Here is a 15,782-nt window from a genome sequence, read left to right on the forward strand (position 1 = left end):
AGTGTCATATTACTAAATTTAATGATGTGTTTTTTTATAAAATAATGCAACTAACAGGAAACTTCCCAAACGGGAAAGTCTGAGTCATTTTCCAGCAGGTGTACAAAGGTTTTATTAAACACAGGCAGCAAATATGATTTCAGGGCTGTATGTTAATTTCAGCTTTTTGAGCAAACAGACAAATCATCGATTAGTTCTATGATAAAAATCCATTCCCCCATGTTCTCACGTAAATACACACAAATAAAGTCACCAGTTCACTAATAAGTTGGAGGTTGTTTCAGTTTGTTAGATCTAATTAAATCAACAGTATGTGTTTTTAAAAAAAAATGTAAAAAGTCATAACTTAACAACCTGATTATATTGAATGACCATGTTTTTCTATTGTTAGAATTTTTTTCTTCTTCTTTTTCCCTGATGGCACAGGCAATTCCAAGATGACAATTCCAGGATTCCTCTGGCTCAAATAGTGAGAATGGTTCAAGGACCAGAACAGGTGATATTCACACATTGACTGGCCATCACAAAGACCAAATGCTAACCCCACTGAGATCTTTGTGATGTGCCCAGGAGTCTGACTGTTCTATCATCAATATATATTGGCAACAAATGAATGCAACTCTGGATGGAAATTAATGTTGTGACATTCCTTAAACTTAACAAAATGATGCCAAAGTGAATGCATGTTGTTATCAAACCTATAGGAAGTCCAACAAAATTCTTATCTTTTTGTTGGCCAGGCAGTGATTATGGCATGTAGGATTATCATCTCTGTACTGTTTTTAAAAATGGAAACATTTCAGATTTTGTCTTCTAAAAACATACGCAGAACAGCCTTTCTGTTAAGAAAAATGTTTTATTTGACAAGACTCCTTAAAAACTCCCAATGCTCCATCATACAAAAGAATATCTATATTTCAGGGAAATAAAATAGGGTGGGACTTCCAACTTTGACTAGGAAATGCTGTTTTATAGTTTGTACAAAAACATGATTTAAAACAATTGAGTTTAACTTTGTACAACACATAAAAGATAGAAGCCTGGAGTTCATCAAGTAGATAAGCCGGGGTGATGTTTGGCCTTGTATTTAGCCGAAGTCAAACCAGCAAACTAACAACTGCAAAATGTTAAAGGATGTTGGACAAACTGGGGATATGCTGTTACCAACAGAAACATCAAGGTTACTTGGACATAATGATTTATGAATCCCAGAGAGCCAAACTTATGAGCTCTTACAGGTGTGAGAAAATAAGAAAGTCTTAAGTCAGTCCTTTTGCTAACACAATACACTTTACAACTACCATGACACCAGATAGAAGTGAACACACTACTTGAAAAACTTTCCAACACTTGTCAGGAATACATCTTGATACCACACGATTTTCCAGCTTTAATTAGAGGTAAATCTCATCTCATTATGTTGCACTTTACAACCGAGTGCAGTCAGAAAAGTGATTTATCAAGTACGACCGGTTAGTGTGAAGGGAGGTCACATTGGGTTCAGAGGCCTCTGAGCAGGAAACATTTATTCCCCTTTACCACTGCATAACTAAAAGCACTTTCAAAAAGGAAAGTCACTTCCGTCTGAAGATTCAAGCCTTCCTGCATTAAGAATATCAGTGTAATCAGAAGGTGAAGGTTATTTACGCTGTTCAGGGGTGATCCACAAAGTCTTACTGCATGCCCATCTTTTTCGTGTGCTACAGATAAAGTAAAACCATCGTAGGTCAAATCAGGGCTCTAACCACTGTTATAAATAATGGTTTTACTAAATATTCCAAACATTCCACATTCAGTATGATTTATGTTTTAGCGTTTGGCTATATATGGGTGTGTGTGTGTGTATATATATATATATATATATATATATATATATATCTCAATATCAATCACAATTTGTCATTTCTACAAAAGAAATGACATTTAAGAAATGTTTATAACACACCAATATGTGATAATTAACGGTTCAAGTCTTATCAGAATACACCAACTCTGTTCATGATCGTGTTTGCTTAAATTTTCACAGTGTAGTAGTTAACAATGAGAAATGTTTTAAGAAGACATGAGGCAGTATGATAACCATCTGTGCAGAGGTAATGTCACGGGGAGGAAGATTCTGTGACTTTATCTTAATTGTGACTTTGCATTGTGCTGCCTGAGCAGCAGACCAAAACGGTTTCATTTCTAATGTCTCACGTGGATATCAGCAGATTCCTCTCATCACTTTTTTTAAAATGCAACCAAAACTATCTCCAGGGTATTTTTATGATTTCTTGCTATCAAACATTTTAGCTGACTTGTCTGAATGTTTCCTGACACAATTTCCAAGAACTGAGGAGATTAGTGTAAAAGCTTAAAGAAAACACAAAGCATGCAGAAATCTTCAAATTAAAGGCAACAACAAAACTATAACTAAAACAAGATTACAACATAAGGCTATAATTCCAAACAAACTCCGGTCAGATCCCCTCTGATTCTGTGCAACAATCAGTCCTTTTATAACTGACTGTTTAAGGGCTTCGAATGACCTAAACTTCTAGCTACACTACTTCCAATACTGATTTTAGCACAGGGGAATTTTTCACTTTGCACCCCAAAGACTGATCTTTTTGTAGATTCTGTGCATTACTTGTTTGATGGCAAAGAAACAGAGAGAATGTCTGAAATATGTAAACTTGTTTGTTTTATGAGGATGTGCTGGAAGACTGGTGGCCAGCTGTAGCCCGTCACTGCTGAGCTTTTGCCCAGAAGGTCTGATGCATTGTTTGCTTTTTTTTCTTTTTTTTGTACAAAATACATAAAAAAATTTGACTAACAGTACAAACATTTGCCAAAAAAGCAAATCAAAAATATTTCTAGAATTAGAATTAAGGCTTTTAAAGCGAGCTTAGTAGATATTTAAAAAAAAAAATGTTTTGGTTCAAATATGGAAAAATGTCAAAATTCATCATGAAGCTCGTGGGAAACCAGGTTGCAAGTTAAGTCCAATACACACAATATTCCAACTAAAATCAGTGGTGGAGTGGAAAAAAAGAGAAGAATTCACCAACAGTGAGTGTGACAAGTTTCTATCTTATTGATCCCACAGTAAGAAAAAGCAGAAGCTTTGGAGAATAGACCAACGTCAGTATTCAGAGACTGAAAGGAGGCTTTTTGCCACTAACCGCTCAGCAGAGTATGGAAAGCGGCAAGTTGCAAACACACATTTGTAAGTAAGATCTCACAGTGTTCATCATGCAGTTTGTCCAAGTTTTCCAGCTGCATTAAAAAGTTAGGGCCAGGTTAAGGGCAACTGTTTAATATGAAGGCATCTGCCTAGCAGAAAACATACAAAACAATCATTGCTTTTTAGCACTTTTTACTTATCATTGGTATGTTGGTCAGGGAGCTACCATCTTTTTCACATCAACTCCAAGAGCAAGCAACTTTTTCCTGGAATTACACTGCAGATTTAAGAAACCAGAAACGTGAACACAAAAGGCTCTGGGGGAGTGCGTGTGTCGTGAAAACAGAAACACATGAAATACAAGAACCACAATCATTTTCAATATCTAAAACCCTTTCTCAACAATTATGGCTGGAAAAACAGGTTTCTACATAGCTTCTATTGTTTTAAAGAAAATCATTTAGTGAGTGTAAAAAAAAAAAAAAACATTCTACAAAAGGTAAAGGCATGAGATGCCCAAGAATGTTACTAAGACAAAACAAGGTAAACAGTGATGAGAAGCTGTGACAGAACAGGAGCACTTTCCACCAAATCAAGATGGTGTCGTTGGTGGCAACAAATGGTCACGTGTTAAAAGGCCAAAACACCCGATTGTTACTTTGTCCAATACTAAACAAAGAGCCCTTAAGTATCAGTGTATGTAGTCTACAAGTTTTCCTCATTCTTCTTGGCTTGTTTATATCAGCGTGCTACAGGATGTTAGCTGTGCTTTTAAATGTCGTTTTAGGCGTACTCAAATAGCTCGACAAAATGGGACACTTCAGAAAAGATGCTCCGCACCCCTCGAACGTGTTTTCAAAATGACGCAAAACTGTTTTAGATTCCAACTTTTGTGCATGCACCTTCCTCAAAATGAATAAAATGGTCTACATGAAAGGCACAAAGGAGCTACAGCACCATAAAACAAAAAGCCATTTAGATTAGTTTGAAACACAGCAATGAACTGACAGCTGGGTCTTCAGAAGAAACTATTTTAGTTACATTTGTTTCAAATTGATTTTGAAGCACACACAAATATATACACACACAACACTTTTCTTTTCAAACTAATGTCCATCACAAAAAACATGCAGTGCATCGTCTGGTTTTGGGAAGAATGGTATTACAGGTGAGTGCTGGGTTTAGATTTTTGCAGACTTGGGGGTGTGTCAGAGGGAGGCAGTGACAGACTTTCTTGATTATCATGGAGGACACAAGTTGAGTCGATCTTTGTATTGGACATAAAACCAAACCATCTCTGTTCGATGAAAGACTTCGAAGAGGGTTGTAGACCAGGACATCCAAGTGAAAGGTTGCTTGCAGTCTTGAATTAAAACTCCTCCTGCTCCTCAGCATCTGGTATCACAAAACCCTCCTGAGCAGTTAGGGACAGAGTGAGAGAAGGAATAATGGAAGAGGAGTAGTCTGAGATTAATGCTTGCCATGACAAAGTCATCCCTTTGGCACAAAACCCACAAATTTGGCAAAGTGGTTTGATCCTTGTATGCAGACCAGAAAACTTCAAGCACCTGCTATTATCATATACGATCCTTTCTTGATATGTAACACCCGGATTAGTTTGTTTCGTAAAGGCTTTGAGTTTAACAGACTAAATCCATCCAAAATGGCTGTTCTCTTCACAAGCATTTACAAACTAACTTAGATCTATTTACATGTGGAAAAGTAAAAATAAGGTTTCTAAATTCTAAATGTAATTCTTAAAGCTACTATAATTGCTTGCAAAGGTACCCCCCCCCCCCGGCGTTTATTGTATTTTTTGCATTAGAACCGTACCTTAAATTGACCATTTGCGTATTTCACGTAATAGAGCTACACAAAATGGGTGAAGTGAAAAGAAGAAGAAAAAAGAATTCTAACAAGTCAAAAGTGGTGCATGCAAATGCATTCATCTCCTGTGCTGTAAACCTCAACATAAGATCAGGTGTTATCAGGTGCTCACTGCATACACCTGTTCTGAAAGGGCCCAAAGTCTGCAACACAACTAATATACAATCATAATAAATATCCGAAACTTTGAAAATCCCATAGAGCACCAATAAATACATAAATGCTTAATGGAACGGCTCCCATCTACTTGAACGCTCTTGCAAAGGCTTATGTCACAACTCGGTCCCTCCGTTCGTCGCAGGATTGTCGTCTAGCAGCTCCTACACCACGCCTAAGACAATCCAAACTCTTTTCATGCCTGTAAGAGGCAACAAAAATACTCTAAATAACCTGAAGGAGCTGGAAAGCTTCACAGCAGAGACATGTATAGCAGTAGTCACGCACTTTACAATTACAATTAAAATCATCCTTCACAAGTCCATCTTTGATATCCATTTTAAAATCAATTCAAAGTTACTTAACATGCAAAATGCCAGATGGGGGCAGATAGGTCAGTACAGAGCCCATGTGGGTACCAATTAAAGCAGCTATTTTGCAATCAGTGGGTATTCTTCAACTGTAGGGTATGATGGCTAATTAGACTTGAAGCTTGCATGTAATACTGTCCATAATCTGAACATAGTGTGCCTTAAACAACAAACAAATAATTACAGAACGATTCAAATCTCCATAAAAGGTTTGCAAGGACTCGCTTTACCCGAGAGAAAACACTCACTGACTGAGAAACGCCCACTTAACTGACAGAGCTGTTGAAATAAGGGGGGTAAGGTCATCCAAAATGCTTAATGTGGTACATTCCTTAAAAAAGTTAAGTTTTAATTCATTTTTAGCAAGAGAAAATGAAGTAGTCTGCTTAAAGACAATTATTGACAGCATTCAGAAGAGAGTATAACACAGCTAAACTTAAAAAAAAACACACAAAAAAAAAGGGGGGGGGGGGGGGGGGGGCAAACTCACATCTGTGGCATAGAGGATGTCTATAATCCTTTGCAGTGTGGGATCTCCTTCTCCTTCTTTCTCCTGACAAATTAGCTCAATGTTCCTCAACTTGCCAAAATAAAAGTCTCTTTCCTTCTCCATATCCTGAATGGTAGATTTCAGAATCTCCATCTGTTCATGAAAAAGACAAAATCAGGTATAATATGCACTTCAAAAGTACGTTAAACTACTTACTTTTTTTTTTTTCACACTGATGCTCTGACCTCATTTAGGAGCTCTGCCCTCTCCTCATCCCCCCCACCCATCCCTGGCTTCCTCGCACTGACAGGAGCCAACTTGGGTGCTACCTTTGCAACAGGTGGCCTCTGAGGAGCTAAGGAGACAAGAAAAAGAAAATCATAGAAGAGATAAAAATGTCACTTTTTCATTTCATTTCCCAACCTGCTTATAATCCATTCCTCATTCCAAACTCCCACTCTGATGCAAATCAATCAGACTGAGGTCTCACTTTGGCTCAAGGCCTTCTTAGGGGGCTTATTGAGAGAGGAGGCGGTAGGGTTGGGCATGGCATCCTGTCCCTGTCTTGCCTCCACTGGATCATACTCCTTTCCATCGTAGTTGGCATCAAAGAACTTCTTAAACCACTGGACAAATTCAAAATTGTCCTGGAACTTCCCCTTAACCAGTTTGTCTACTGGAATGATCTGCAGCAGGAACGAGACACAGAAACAGCAAATTAGCTTTTGTCAGCATTAGAAACATATTCCGTGTTTACAGACTTAAACCATCAACAAGTGTTTTCTCCTCTTTGGAGCAAAAGCATCATGTTCACAAATCCTATTCTTAAAATCAGGATGACTAACATGTTGTGAAGCCAAGTAACACCGATGACTCTGAAGTGTGTTTGACCACTGAAACAAACTCCCTTAAAATCCCTCTTAAAATCTAAAGTATGCTTTGGATTTTAAGCCACTTTTGACACCTTAAAAAAAGATTCTTTCATATTTTCTGTGCACATTGTAATGCAGAGACATTGGCCAATGATTTTTATTTTTTTGAGAGTGAGAGCTCCTATTAGCTGTTCGACCAACAAATGTGTTCACAGATTCCAAAAAGGACCTAAAAACAGGTCAAGTACAAATGCAGATAAAGTCTGTAACTTTTTTTATGGAAACAAAAACAAAATACATTTTTGTTAGAGCAATATGCTGTTAGTAACACTATATTCACAGGCCACCTGCTTCATTTCCTCACATCACCAGCATCTGAACAGAACAGGACACGAACACAGGGCAAAGACAGCTTAAAACTGACAGCCAGGAAGTACAATAGCTGCCTGTGCAAGCTAAAGTTTCCACTCCAGAGGGGGGTGGTCATTTGTACATTATGCAATAAAGAAAACCGCAAGTGTGGAAATAAAACAAACAGAAAAAAAGAAAGATAGTCACATGTGTTTTTTGTGGGTTTTGATAAGGTCAAACCTTTAAGTCTTTATTATCTGTTGGGTTTTCAGTTTCCTCACTCAATATGGTCATGTTGTTGAGTCAGCATGGTTGTGTTGAAGGAATTAAGATAAAAGAAAAAGGGATTGTGTGTCACATGTCAATTAACGGTCTGTATTCACTCCCCTCTTATGCACTCATTAGCTAATACATAAAAAAGTCAAATGTAAGAATACTGACCAGGCTATATACATGGAGCAGCAGAAGGTGGCTACAGATCCCACCAATGTAATGGCCGCACTGAGCAAACAACTATTCTTTTCATTTGACCTTCGCAGTAACTTGTGCATCTAATGTAGCGACTCACTGGATTATCCAATGTATCAGCTGTACATTAGTTTGGAGAGGCGAACTACTTGCAACCCTAAGCTGGTGAAACACTAAAATACTCAATGCCATGTCTGGGCATTAGCTTCAAGAAGCGGGGAATAGCATCTCTAAGCTGGCAACAATCATATCGAGACTGAAAACCTGGTAGCAAGTAGGGCCACATTTTTAATATTGGACTACATGGCATATATTTCTATTGTTCCATTGATGATGCTCAGCTGTACTTCACCCAAAGCCAGATGAAATCAGTCAATTGGACAGAAAACAAGCATGGTTAAAAACAATGACCGGACGACTAAATTTTCTGCTTTCAAATGAAAGACAAAACCCACTAAGGTTGTTGTCCTCAAACCGCAGTTCCTCAGGGAGGCACTGCCTAACTATGTAGTTACTCTTGAAGGCATTACCTTGATTATCTTGATTTCCAAGTTCTACTATGAACCTTGGAGTTCGCTTAAGAGTTAAATTTGACCAGGATCTCTCCTGTACCTTGCATGTAAATAGTTTCAAGGACTACCCTCTACCCAAGTAATATTGCCAAATTTAGGAACATCCTGCATTAGAGTGACGAAGAAAAACTACCATACTAACTGTTACTTCCAGACTGAACTAAGGCAATTCCTCATTATCAGGCTGTCGCACAAATAGTCTGGAAAGTCTCCAACTGGTTCTAAATGCTGCAGCCAGGGTTCTGACAAGAATTAGCAGATTATACATTTCTACAATTCTAGCTTCTCACCAATGGGTACCAGTAAGATCCAGGATAAAAATTTACAATTCTTCTAATGTAAAGTTCTTGATTACCAAGCTCCATTATATCCTAAAGATCTTATAGTTCCATATTTTGCTCACAGATTGCAGGCTTATTTGTGGATTTTAGAAGTTTTTAAGAGTAGGTTTTTAGGCCACCATTCTCTTGTAGAATAAGCTCCCAGTTTGGGTTTAAGAGCCATCATCATTTAAGAGACATCATCTCCATCTTAAATGTTAGGCTAAAAATATATATTTTTTTAAAATCAAGCTTACAGTTAGGACTGACTTAGCTGGCTGAACTAGTTTTGTTTTTTTTAATCTTAATGCCTCTTTTAACTCAGTTCAATTAAAACAAACATCTAATCATCATCAAATAATCATCAAACAGCTGGCAAACATGTACAAAGTTAAAGTGTAGCCGAGAAGAGGATATGCTAGAACTGTTCAGAGGTCCTCATCAATGGGTTTTAGTAGCTAGGCAACAATTTAGCTCATGAGTGCAGTCACCACTGGCAGGTAACACAGGTGAGCTCTCTCAGTAGACAGCACGGACAGGAGCTCACAGCCAACAGGTTAACATCCTGAGATGCTCCTACTCAGTGACACATCCAGGATTCCACCACCTGTTGTCAACCAGCACCATAATCCCATGGCTACCTCTCTGTCTGAAATACGGAAATTCCTGTCCTCATCGGGATGCACCCTTGTCCATTTTATCTGTCAGTGATCTCACTCTTCCATGATGATCAAGGGCAGTAATGGTTTACCCCTCTTTCACCTTTTTCTCCATTTTGTTCCTGCTCTGCATCCTAAATGTCTTCTCTTCAACTCCTCTGTTCCAGGCATTACTAGTGTTTTGGAAAGCTCAGTTAGCTGCTCCAATAGGTCAACAACGTTTCCATTGCCATGGTTATACACCATAACAGATGTAAAAAATAAAAAAATAAAAACTGCCAGGACTACCAGAAATTCTTCCAGAAGCACAGCATCCAAGCCAGCATAGAAAACTATTTTCTGCGTTTTCACAGAAAAAAGCTCAGTGTCTTCATGTTTAATTGATGTTTTATACCGGATAAATGAGTGACATGTTGGTAGAGGTAGGTTGATCTGAGCCAGCTGATGCACCAGACCATCACAATCTTTCATATTAAATATTGGGATTTTATGGCCAACACTGATGGCTGAATGTTGATCCTTTGCCATGAAACAGAAAGTCTTTGTGAGGGCTATGGAAGCTCAAAAGCCAATAGAACCTCCAAATATTTACGGAGAGAAGCTCCCTACTAACATTTTCAGCATTAAATTTCCAAATATGTAGCGCCCCCATAGTACCCTTACATTTTTTAACAAAACAGCCCTCGAACAGGTATGATATTTGGTACACATATGGATCATGCCAAGAGCGAGTAAATGCTGCTTGGACCAATTTTCCAACCTTAAAAACAACAATTATGACCATGTTCACGTTTTAAATTCATCCTGAGGTACAAAGAGATTGTCAAACGGAGTGATAATGGCTTAACAAGTTCCACTACATCAATATTGTTGCATGGACGGAAACAACACCGCAACGTCACACAATTTATGTTACGGTGTTACGTTACGGGCATGGGCTCTATGCCCGTCACACTCATGGTCACACTTCCGCGTTTGGTTGAGGATGCAATCTTATTTCCGGTCGGTGTTCAGAGTCCAGACAACAGCAGCTATTCATGGCGGAATCTGAGAAGACGTTGCATTTTAGAGTTGTCAAAGTCAAAATGAATGAGGTGCGTCGGATTGTCCCATTGGCCAGCAAGACGATCAATAAACTAAGAACAATAAACTAAACAGTAAAATAAGCAAGAACAATTAACTAAAAAAGACAAGCAAATTAAAAAAACAAAAACAAATGACGTGAGTAAAGATCTCCGATTAAAAAAAAACAAAACAAAAACTGACTTGTCATACATCTATGTCGACAATGGACTAGCAACGCACCGAATGTTTACACGCATCCTGAGACTTCAACGGAAGTTACGTCATGCCACTGCGTGCATAGAGCCCATTTAGACAACAGCGGGCTGGTAGTAGTAGGCAAACGTGTCAAAAATGTCTGCAGTTTGGAGACACCGCTCTGCTGGGCATTCACAACAAGCCACGTGAACACCTGCTCGCCCTTTTATCAGAGGCGCCTGCTTTTGGGTTTACCACAGACATATGGAGTTCGTCTGTTTGTCCGATGTCACTGCTATTTTCTGATTTGTGACTGAATGTGAAGCTACCTCTTAGAAGTGGAGTTAAGTGCTTTAGTTTTACTTCTATAATGCAGCATTATGTGGAGTTATTGAGATTTTATTTTACAGACATCTTCTAGTTTGTTTATCTAAAAAAGATATTTATTTAAATTTAATTTGTTTACATGGTTATTCTGTGCTGCACCACTTTGTTTACCTGGTTTGAACCAATGCTAAGAAAACTTGCAGTAAAAGAGCCATATAAAAAGGTATCATGTTGGATACTGCAATATAAATAATAATAAAAAAAAAATTAAAGGCCAACTTAGATTTGGTTTTTTCTCATTATTATTAATGCATTGCTGATGTATCGGATCGGGACTCAGTATCGGCAGATACTCAAAAATCAAATGAGTCAGAAAAAAAAAATGTAATTGGGACATCCTTACTTTAAACATATGATCACTGTCTCATACCTGAACATGTCTGCATGCCATTATGGTAGAAATGCCAAACTGCCACTTACAGGTAGGAGGAACTTTTTTCTTTTTTTAAACACTTATTTACTTCACTGACCAACTTGATCTACTAAAACTTTATCAGGACATACTTAAGTAATTGAAGACTTGCAGTGCAAAATGAGTTTTCGGCATCATCGGCATCAGGGTGAATGTCTGTTGCCCCTGTTTGACCAAAGTGTTTCCAGTGCTGGTTCAGGGTTTTTGTTGGAGACAGTCCTAAACTGGTTCTCGCCAGGAACTGGTTTAGTTTTCAATAGCCAGAGCCACAACAGTGCCACGCCATTACCTCACTTTAAATATGTGTCTTCCAACACATATTTGAACCTCCTTCTAGTGTATTCTGAATTTCTATGGGCGACCATCGTCTCTACTACTGTTGCTCTCATCTCTCCTACCCTCTGTTCTCATTTAAACACGCCAAAACACTCAAACACATCTCTGTACAAGGTAAGAGCTGCGCAGAATCGTTAGGGATTGAAACACCTAGTCTTACTAGCAGAATGCCAGCATGCAGATGTCTTAATATCAGTCTAGTTTTTAAGCGACATTTAAAACAGTTTGTGTTCATTGACGCTCTCTTTAACGGCAACCAATGATTCCAAACAATTACTAGCTTTTATACAAGCTGATACAAAATAAATGTATATGCGCCGTTTCATGCACACTCTATAAACATCCGACCATGTCAATAAACTCAGTTGAAAGAGGTGACTGAATGTGCTTTTTATGTGACACTGCATTGGGCAGCATTCACGGATACTGTTCATGATATAAAACATCAAACAGCAGGAAATTGAAAGAAAAACTGAGCTCACATTCTTCAACTGCTGCTTTGAAATCACATTCATGTTGCAGCTCAGTTTTTAGTTTTCTCTTGAATGAGGCAGACTCAATGCTATGCTGGATCTTGATTTGTTTTTCTTAAACATGGCAGTTACAACATTTCAGCCAGTCTGGTTGGTTAGTAGCACCAGTTCTTTAACGCTAGATCTAACTTGATCCAATTTGACTTCGAAACACAAAGAACAGGTTCAAAGATAGATTCTGAACCAGCACTGGAACGTCTTTGGTGGAAAAACTTCCTCTGTGTGGCCACATGACAGGAAGTTGCTGTATCTCACACATATGAGCAAAATTCATAGAGATAATAAGCACCCCAGACTGTTCTAGTGGCCAATATTATCTTAGCTGGGTGGTCTAGCCCTATAGTTCTTAAAGGTACCACCATAGCATGCCTTCCCTGGGAATTTTATCTGCAGTGTTAAAATAATGTATAATCACGCTAAACATCACAAGAAGCTACAAAAAAGGAAAAAAAAAATAATTTAAATGTTCACACTAGTTAAATAAATTAAACAGTTAAGCATTTAATATCAGTTTCATAATTTCCTTCATAGATTTCCAACCCCGCTGTGCTAAATTAGGGTGTACCATGTAATTTGAAGCGATTGTGTGTGCAGTAAGCATGAATTATAACTTACTTTGTCAACTCCCATCTTTTTAAAGCCAACTTGAAGAAGCTTGAAGTTATGGATGTATTCATGTTCTAGTTTGGCACCAAATTTCACTTTCTTCAGAGGCACAGAATTAGGGAACAGCATGTCCATGAACTGGCAGTAGGCAGCACCTGGGAAAAAACAAAAACCAAAAAAAACACTGCGTCTTCTAAAGTCATGACAAAGACTGAATGGCAGAGGCCTAATGTTTATATGGACAATTACTTTTTTTTAACAAAAAGATTTGATTACTTGATAATGAACTAATAAGGACATTTCACTCATTTCAAATTGAGGACACTCTAAGGTGAGCACTTAATTTCACTTCAACATCTATTCTGTACAAGTCTTTTTAAATTCTTCATTTTTAGTGGAACCCACTCTTGTACATCGTTGATGAAAGCTGTACTCCAGAGCATGTTTTAATCCCCCATATAATTAAGAAACTAAATGTAATCGTCTTTCTCTCATTTTGTCAAAGGATCGTCATCATACCTGTGCATCATACCAAATGAGTGATATGGTGAATGAGAGCACCCCTCTATTCTTCTACTATAAACACTAATGAGACTGTTTAACTATTCAAGTATGAAAAAGATATAGCACTTAAGATTTTTTTTTTTTAAATCCATACCTGAACACAGCATTTCTATCTTAGTGAGGTTCATCTGTAGAGATTCATTGATCCAGACCAGCATATCATGACGACTTAAATTGTCACTGGTTACAGAGGTTGCGTATACGTTCACAGCCATTGCCGGTCACCTGCTGACAAGAAGAAGACAGCTCATATATGATGCAGATTTTGTTAAGATGCCAAATTAAAGACCACTGTTAACAAGACATCTCTAATATTACAAACTTGTTATTTTAATGTCAAAAGACCTGATTCTATAACTGCCCCTTAGCATGACGCCCATCACCCCTGAAATGTAACTACACGTTGCTCCAATGTAAAAGGCTGCTCCAATCTGATGTCAAAGTATGCTTTTGGTTTTAGTCGTCTGCCATTTTGGTTCAAAAACATTTTATAGACGTTACATTTTAATGAAGTCCAACAGATTTGAGGGTAAATATCTGTACGGACAATATTAATGTTTGTGTAATTTGTAATGTTTGAATGTGTAAAATTATTTTACCCACGTTCAGATTGCTTGGCATTTGTGTGTGTATTTGAACAAACATTTTCAAGTACCCAAAGATACTCCTAAATTGTGCACATTTGTACATTGTTTAAAACACATCTGAAACCATTATGAGACTAATTTCACTGCATTAATATCCCTCTACCAGGCTTTATTAAAGACACAGCTTCCCTTGTACATCAGCCCTTTTAGTGACCCCTGATAAAATAATTTAAGCCAAGGAGCTGATAGAAATTGGTCCCAAATTGATGGCGTCACAGGAGTTAGGGATTATGACATTATGTTATAAACAACATTCAATGTTGTTTATAACATGATCAAAGAAAACATGCCCTGTACATCACATCACTAACTCATAACGTGGTTTTACCACAAAAAAATATATACAAAGTTAACAAGGAAGCTCCATTGTGTTAATATGACAGCAGGTGGAAGCAGATGAAATACTGATATATGGTCAGAGGAGTGTCTGAAACAGGTTCCGTTAACTGATTTCTGTCACTGTAAGATTTAACTTTCCAGGCACTATTTTTTTCTTTGTTTTTTTCCCACAAGCTTCATTTATAAATAAGAAGCATTCATCTCAACTGGAGAAAAGCAGAGAAATTAGAAAGAGGTTTAAATTAGAGAATTAACTGTAAACTTTTTAATCTACAGTTTGTTGTTTCTCACAATATCTTGAATTCGTGATGTGAGTCAAAGTTAGTTACCTTCAAAAATGACGGCCTGACCCTCGTTTACGGTTCTACTTGCCGCCCGCCCCTCCTTCGCCTCGCACCGTGATTAACATCCGTTAACGTTACAGTAGCAGAAAAAAAACGGTTTTTTTTGTGGGGATGTGGGGATATATATATGGGTTCGGACTAAGGAAAAGTAAGAGGTTACTACTGTCCACGACACTTGAGTTAAAAGCTACAGCTGCATTCAAAACAGTAGCGTTTAGAGACTTTTAAGCTAACGTTAGCGGCAGATAGCCACGCAGTTTACCATTCTTACTTAGCTGCACAATTTCAAAACGCCCTGTAACCAAAGAGATTCCATTCTAATTACTACGAATTCTCGACTTCGTTGTTAATCAAAACCGTTGGGATATATGAGCCACGTTTCTGTCTCCGGCCTGATGAAAAGTAGCTCCCACCGAAATCGAGACGGTCTCCCCGCCCTAACCATCATTGAACACCGCCTGATTAGCTTCAGTTAACCTATCGCCATCAACAAGTTCTAAAAAAATAAGTCCGGAAGCAACCTCCGAGCGAGTGTCGTATAGATAAAAGTAAAAAGATAAACTGTGATATATTTACAAAAGTTTCGGCCAGGCTTGATTATTAAAACGTTAGATGTTCCGGTTAGCTGTCAGCTAACATCATAGCTGAGTTCTCAACCAGTCGCCGTTTCACATGCTGGTAAATAAATTCAGGTTGCTGTGAGACGCACAAAACCTACCTTGAAATGATAAGCTTTCTCAGTTTTCGGATACGGTGATTTTACTATTTCGGCTATCGTTCCGTATCCTACAAAAGCCTATATGTGTTTGTACAATCGTTGTTGCTACTTCTGCTTTGCCTTCTTCTTTTCTTGGCAGTTCACTACCGGCAGCGGAAGAAACGTGTTGATGACGTCAGGACGAAACGGAACCAATCGGCGTTCCATAGCATTAAATTGAGAACGATAGGTTGACGTCACGCGTTGGTTTATGTGGACGCCATATTGTACTCTGGATTGCTCTGAGACTGACTTTTGTGTGTACAGACCATGAATTCTAAATTC

At 38.1% G+C, this 15,782-nt stretch overlaps 1 protein-coding gene across 2 annotated transcripts; it reads right to left on the bottom strand.

Annotated features, from left to right (window-relative positions):
* Positions 1-836: 836 nt before the first annotated feature.
* LOC140271341 (microtubule-associated protein RP/EB family member 1-like) lies at positions 837-15,598 on the bottom strand. 2 transcript variants are annotated; one of them, XM_072366512.1, is made up of 7 exons: positions 15,459-15,598; positions 13,505-13,638; positions 12,856-13,001; positions 6,561-6,756; positions 6,316-6,425; positions 6,071-6,223; positions 837-4,580 (listed from the first exon to the last, which is right to left on the bottom strand). In XM_072366512.1, exons 2-7 carry the CDS (start codon positions 13,623-13,625, stop codon positions 4,536-4,538), a joined length of 771 nt encoding a protein of 256 aa, XP_072222613.1. In that variant the 5' UTR covers positions 13,626-13,638; positions 15,459-15,598; the 3' UTR covers positions 837-4,535. The 2 variants fall into 2 exon arrangements, with proteins under 2 accessions (XP_072222613.1, XP_072222612.1); XM_072366511.1 differs by having other exon boundaries at positions 13,505-13,635; positions 15,459-15,597.
* Positions 15,599-15,782: the final 184 nt, after the last annotated feature.

The sequence above is a fragment of the Leuresthes tenuis genome, unplaced genomic scaffold, assembly GCF_036924035.1.
Source record: "Leuresthes tenuis unplaced genomic scaffold, fLeuTen1.0.hap1 SCAF_16, whole genome shotgun sequence".
NCBI classification, from domain to species: Eukaryota; Metazoa; Chordata; class Actinopteri; order Atheriniformes; family Atherinopsidae; genus Leuresthes; species Leuresthes tenuis.

Excerpts from the sequence above, each read along its gene's own strand:
- LOC140271341 (XM_072366512.1), bottom strand. The coding sequence starts at position 13,625 with ATGGCTGTGAACGTATACGCAACCTCTGTAACCAGTGACAATTTAAGT. Across the intron at positions 6,757-12,855 it reads AAAAGATGGGAGTTGACAAA|ATCATTCCAGTAGACAAACT; the intron begins GTAAGTTATAAT and ends TTCCTGCTGCAG. Across the intron at positions 6,224-6,315 it reads GGGCAGAGCTCCTAAATGAG|ATGGAGATTCTGAAATCTAC; the intron begins GTCAGAGCATCA and ends TTTCATGAACAG.